This window comes from Tiliqua scincoides, chromosome 9 (genome assembly GCF_035046505.1).
Source record: "Tiliqua scincoides isolate rTilSci1 chromosome 9, rTilSci1.hap2, whole genome shotgun sequence".
NCBI lineage: Eukaryota > Metazoa > Chordata > Lepidosauria > Squamata > Scincidae > Tiliqua > Tiliqua scincoides.
Window position 1 is genome coordinate 5,941,105 of NC_089829.1, and position 6,334 is coordinate 5,947,438.

General features: G+C 49.9%; 1 protein-coding gene and 1 pseudogene across 1 annotated transcript in view; both read left to right on the forward strand.

Moving 5' to 3' along the window:
• Window positions 1-4,343, forward strand: part of PLEKHN1 (pleckstrin homology domain containing N1) — a 73,900-nt gene extending 69,557 nt beyond the window's left edge. The window contains exons 14-16 of the mRNA XM_066637391.1: window positions 659-880; window positions 2,130-2,178; window positions 4,153-4,343. Coding sequence (XP_066493488.1) covers window positions 659-880; window positions 2,130-2,178; window positions 4,153-4,343 — 462 coding nt within the window. The remainder of the gene's footprint in view (window positions 1-658; window positions 881-2,129; window positions 2,179-4,152) is intronic.
• LOC136660966 (5S ribosomal RNA) lies at window positions 2,904-3,020 on the forward strand (annotated as a pseudogene).
• Window positions 4,344-6,334: the final 1,991 nt, after the last annotated feature.

The following is a 6,334-nucleotide window of genomic DNA, read 5'->3' on the forward strand; positions in this document are numbered from 1 at the left end:
AATTTAAATATAGCAGATGGAATCCAGAAGTGCAGTTGAGAGGCAGACTTAGGGCCAAATCCTATCCAATTTTCCAGTGCCAGAGGGGCATGGATTGCATCCTGTGGTGGGAAGGCAGTCACAGAGGCCTCCTCAAGGTATGGGAACATTTGTTCCCTTACCTCAGGGCTGCATTGCCGCTGCATCGGTGCTGGAAAGTTGGATAGGATTGGGCCCTTAGGGCACAATCCTAACCAACTTTTCAGCACTTTGGTAAAGGCAATAAGCTCCGAAGAAAGGGAACAAACATTCTCTTACCTTGAGGAGGCCTCCATGACTGCCATCCACCTGCAGGATGCAGCACACACCCCACTGGCACAGCTATGTCAGTGCTGGAAAGTTGGTTAGGATTTGGGCCTCAGATACATTTCAGTACCGAATGCTCCAAGATGCTACCACGTTCAGCCTGTGGAAAGTGTCGATTGGATCTAAGTTAGAGCACAATCTCAGAGAGATTTTAGGTGAGGTTCACTGCAAACGTCCTCCCTGAGGCAGTTTTGGGGAATCAGATTAAACTCCCTGCTTATAGCTCTTAAAACTACAAAAGGGGTGGTTGCGGAGAATGGTCCCTTTCTGAATAACCAGCTAATCTAGCCTCGTTTTCTTTTCTTTTTTAAAGTTCATGAGACGCCATGCCCAGAATGGCACGGAGCAGCTGAATGGCTACCCAGCCGTGCCAGTGTCTGTCCCAGTGTCTCAGCATCCTGTGCTGCAGAAGAACTCCCAACTGCAACCCAGGAACCACTGGCGAGAACCAGCAGCCGCAAAGGCATTCAGCATCCCTGGCTCCGCTTTCAATTATCCAATGATTCCTCCTCCACACACCGACTATTTGACAACGGTAAGTGCAACCCAGAAGCTGCAATCCTCAATGTATTTGTGTGTTTTCTGACTCTTGGGCATAGAAGGGTGTTTCAATCAGGAAGGTCTTCTGTCGTGCCAGAGCAGGGGTGCCCAAACCCCGGCCCTGGGGCCACTTGCGGCCCTCAAAGCCTCTCAATGTGGCCCTCAGGGAGTCCCCAGCCTCCATTGAGCCTCTGGCCCTCCAGAGATTTGTTGGAGCCCACACTGGCCTGAAGCAACTGCTCTCAGCATGAGGGCAACTGTTTGACCACTGCGAGCTGTGGGATGAAGGCTCCCTCCACTGCTTGCTTTTTCACGTCTGTGATGCAGTAGCGGCAGCAAAGAAAAGGCCAGCCTTGCTTTGTGCAAGGTCTGTTATAGGCCTTGAGCTATTGTAAGACCTTCATTCATTCATAAAGTTCATCTTTAAAGTTCGTTCATTCATTCATAAAGTTCATCTTTAATATATTTATTTATGTAAACGTATGTAAATTTATTCAAATTTTAAATATAAATTAATTCTTTTTTCCCCCTGGCCCCTGACAGTGTCAGAGAGATGATGTGGCCCTCCTGCCAAAAACTTTGGACACCCCTGTGAGGAATATTTTAAAATGCTTTCCTGTGCAAATGCACTTCACTACATGAGTGACTTGGAGGAATGGTTTAGTGGAGGCCTCTCTCCCTCGCATGCAGGATATATTTTGCATGGGGAAGGACTACAAAATATGAGCTCCCCCCCTCATCTGAATTCTCCAGAATTCTGCCACATCCACTCTCTGGAATACGTATGTGGATCTGAGTTACAGCAGGAAGTCAGTTTAGATGACTAGTAGTGCAAGCCAATCCATGTTTACACTGAAGTAAATTTCACTGTCTTCAGTGGGGCTTACCCCCTAGTAAGTGTGTTTAGGGTTGCAGCCTTAGAGACCACATTTGGGAAAGCCTATGGAAACAAGCCTGTTTTAGAAAGTTCTTTATCCTGCACATGCCCGATCTCATCTGATCTTGGAAGCTAAGCAGGGTCAGACCTGGTTAGTACTTGGATGGGAGACCGCCTAGGAATACCGGGTGCTGTAGGTTTATACCATGATCTCAGAAGTTAAGCAGGGTCAGGCCTGGTTAGTACTTGGATGGGAGACCACCTGGAAATACCGGGTGCTGTAGGCTTATACCATAGTCTTTCGAGACTGAAGGTTGCCAACCAACCATTTATAAACTCCATCTGTGTGTTTCTTTTTTCACCGCAGAGCACCTTATCGAGGGATGAATTTCAAGCACCTTCCTTACCAGGTTCAGGTGAGTCTCTAAGGAAAGAAGTGTGATGCCCTGTGCTCTGTCACAATATAAACCCAGCCCGAAGTACTTTAGAAAGGATACACAGCGCTGCCCATCCATGAGGCGAGCAACAAATAGGGCTCCCCCACCAACCCTCTACCTGAGACCCACTTCTGTCTGCCCATTTGACCCAAGTGCTGCTTCTCCTCCAACACCCTGCATTGAAAAAGGAGGAGGGAGGCGGATGAGGGAGCATAGAGGAGAGGAAAGCGGTGGGCTGAAGATTCTCTGATAAGGAAGACTTCTGCCTTGATCTTGGGAAGTCACTACCAGCTGCTTGGCCATACATGGACTGGATCAGGGGTGTCAAACTCACTTCATGGGCCAAATAGCATTCATGATGCCTACTGAGGGCCAGAAGTGATTATGTCATTTGACAGGAAGTGATGTCATTACAGGTCAGAAGCAGAAATAAGCACTCTGTTCTTGTGTCGGAGCCCATTAGCTGCAAATGGCATCAAGAGGATGCCCAAATCTTGATCATATTTCAAGACATGGTGGAGCCCAATTATCTTGCAAGGCCACCTTTCAGCAGTGAGACCTCAGCGTTGCTCAGCAGCTGAGAGCACGAGGGCCAGATAGAAAGCTTCTCCGGGCCGCATCCAGCCCCCTGGGCTTTATGTTTGACAGCCCTGGACTAGATAGACTCAATCTGACTTGCTGTAATATAGCTTAATAGGCATGTAGTGAGCAACTGTTACCCTGCATGTGCTCAATCTTGTCTGATCTTGGAAGCTAAGCAGGGTCAGGCCTGGTTAGTACTTGGATGGGAGACCGCCTGGGAATATCAGGTGCTGTAGGCTTCTACCATGATCTCGGAAGCTAAGCAGGCTCAGGCCTGGTTAGTACTTGGATGGGAGACCGCCTGGGAATACCGGGTGCTGTAGGTTTATACCATGATCTCGGAAGCTAAGCAGGGTCAGGCCTGGTTAGTACTTGGATGGGAGACCGCCTGGGAATACCTGGTGCTGTAGGCTTATACCATGATCTCGGAAGCTAAGCAGGGTCAGGCCTGGTTAGTACTTGGATGGGAGACCGCCTGGGAATACCGGGTGCTGTAGGTTTATACCATGATATCGGAAGCTAAGCAGGGTCAGGCCTGGTTAGTACTTTGAAGGGAGACCGCCTGGGAATACCGGGTGCTGTAGGTTTATACCATGATCTCGGAAGCTAAGCAGGGTCAGGCCTGGTTAGTACTTGGATGGGAGACCGCCTGGGAATACCTGGTGCTGTAGGCTTATACCATGATCTCGGAAGCTAAGCAGGGTCAGGCCTGGTTAGTACTTGGATGGGAGACCGCCTGGGAATACCGGGTGCTGTAGGTTTATACCATGATATCGGAAGCTAAGCAGGGTCAGGCCTGGTTAGTACTTGGATGGGAGACCGCCTGGGAATACCGGGTGCTGTAGGTTTATACCATGATCTCGGAAGCTAAGCAGGGTCAGGCCTGGTTAGTACTTGGATGGGAGACCGCCTGGGAATACCTGGTGCTGTAGGCTTATACCATGATCTCGGAAGCTAAGCAGGGTCAGGCCTGGTTAGTACTTGGATGGGAGACCGCCTGGGAATACCTGGTGCTGTAGGTTTATACCATGATCTCGGAAGCTAAGCAGGGTCAGGCCTGGTTAGTACTTGGATGGGAGACCGCCTGGGAATACCGGGTGCTGTAGGCTTATACCATGATCTCGGAAGCTAAGCAGGGTCAGGCCTGGTTAGTACTTGGATGGGAGACCGCCTGGGAATACCGGGTGCTGTAGGCTTATACCATGATCTCGGAAGCTAAGCAGGGTCAGGCCTGGTTAGTACTTGGATGGGAGACTGCCTGGGAATACTGGGTGCCGTAGGCTTATACCATAGTCTTTCGAGACTGAAGGTTGTCAACCAAATATACTAACCTTCTTTTCCCCTCCCACCCTTGTTCTTATTTATCAGAAGACGAGAGCATGGGAGTGTATGACCTGCCAGGGAGTGGACGTGAGCGGCTTGATTCAGCCTATCACGATTACGCTGAGCTCCAAAGTTTTCAGAGTGACTTCAGTTATGACAACATCTGGGATATGGAGACGAAGGAACTGGGATCCCGGCGGACGGCACCTGGTCCTAACTGCGAGATTTACCATTGCTAAAGGGCAGTCGTTTGAAACATTGTGGGTGACTGGTAGTACCAAAAAGACACGTGGCCGCTGGAACCGCCCCTTTTGCTTCTCCGCCTGATGGTGCAAAGATGGAATCATCGCCTTCTGGCTGCCTGAACCCCTCTCCCCTCTGTACTCTGGAAATACAAGATTTCTGTGTCCCAGGAAAGGCTTATCCTACTGAATTGTTTTTGGACATATTTTCACTGGTCCCCTTCGCTATCTGGAAAACTTGTCAAAAACCTGAGTGAAATCGGACCCACCCTCCTGCGCCAATGTTCGTAGATGCGCAGCCAGGGTCCTGGACTCTTGATAGCTGTCTGAATCCCACAGTGGTGGTGAGGCTGTGACATCCCCAGTTGGACATCTGACTCACATGTTGTCATTCTCCTACTCAAGAGGAACAAGAAGGGAAGCCCATCCGCTAGCCACAAGTGTAGATGAGAGACCGTATTTTGAATCTGCAGTTTGATGGCAGATGCTTTTGAAGAAGAGGCTTGTTGGGTATGGAGGAGAATCCAAGAGTTGTGAATGAAATGAGGCACCTTGGTCGGTGGCGTAGCTGGAGGGGGGGTGGAGCACTCAGCTTGGCAGGGAGGTGGACGAGCGGCCCCTCCCTTTGGAACCATTCCCGGCGGGGGGGGGGGGGGCAAAATGGAGCCGTATGGCTCCGTTGCCCCCCTCCGCCAGGAATGGCTCCGAAGGGAGGGGCCGCTCGCCCACCTCCCTGCCAAGCTGAGTGCTCTGCCCCCCCTCCAGCTACACCACTGACCTTGGTAGAAAGACTCGCCCCCTCAGTGTTAGGAACAGGAGATGGTCCAACAGCAACAGACAGACTGTATGACACCGATTACCAAGCCTGTAAAGGTGTGCCAAAAATGACAGTGTTGCAGGCAATTCTGGTTTGGTTAGAAAATGAGTTGTTGATGGCAGTGGGATAGCTAGAGGGGGTGCAAAGCACTAAGTTTTGCAGAGAGCTGCACTGTAGCATGCAAGTGGCCCCTTCCCCTTTGGAGCCATTTCAGGCAGGGGGAAAAAAACAGAGGCTTTCACCTCCATTTTGCTGCTCCCCCCGCCTGGAGTGGCTCTAAGGGGAAGGGCTGCTTGCACACTCTGCAGAGGATCCCTGCAAAACTTAGTGCTTTGCACCCCCCCTAGCTACGCCACTGGTTGATGGTTATGTAGTTGAAGATAAAACACATGCATGGCTGTGGGGAGGGGAAGGGGGCTTGTGGGTGACAGCCTATTTTCACCTCCACATCTGTACAGAACACTGAGCAGGCTTAAACACATGGAATTGCTTCCTGGTGAATCACTGACCTTGTCCACACTGAGCGTCAGCAGTTCCGCAGGGCACTTTCCCCAACCCTGGGAATAAGATCCAAAATGTCCTCCATGAATTTGCTAATTGCTTTTGCATCCCAAAGGGGCAACTTGTCACTAAGAATATCATTTCTCCAATCTCGTTGGCACTGCACCGCCGGGATAGATGGTCATGCAAGGCCAGGTTGCTCCGGGTTCCAGGTCTGAACCTCACAGCCCTGGGTTCCAACTCCTGAGTCAAGTTAGCCTTTATTATCTTGGGCAGGTACCAGATCAGGAAACTGACCTACTGGATCTCCTTTACTTGAATTTGTGGTTGTTAAATTAATATTATAAATACAACAGATAGCAAAGTTTACATGTAGTTTACATTTTTTTTTTCCATTGTTGTTGAATATTTTATTTAAACGTAACTTTGGGTGGTGGAAGGAACGGGGGAAAAGTCCTATTTAATGTGGTATTCATGGAAAATGGAGCACTCCAGGGACTCTCTTGTTTCCTGCTAGTCCAGTGTTAACTTCCTGGGGACGCTCAGAGCTGTGTAGTATTTGAATTCCAGGTGTCCTTTTTTGTATTTGAGAGAGGGAGGGAGGTTTGGATCTAGGATCATAGGAGATGTTGGCAAAGCAGAAGCTTTTAACGGGGGGGGGTGGGGAGGT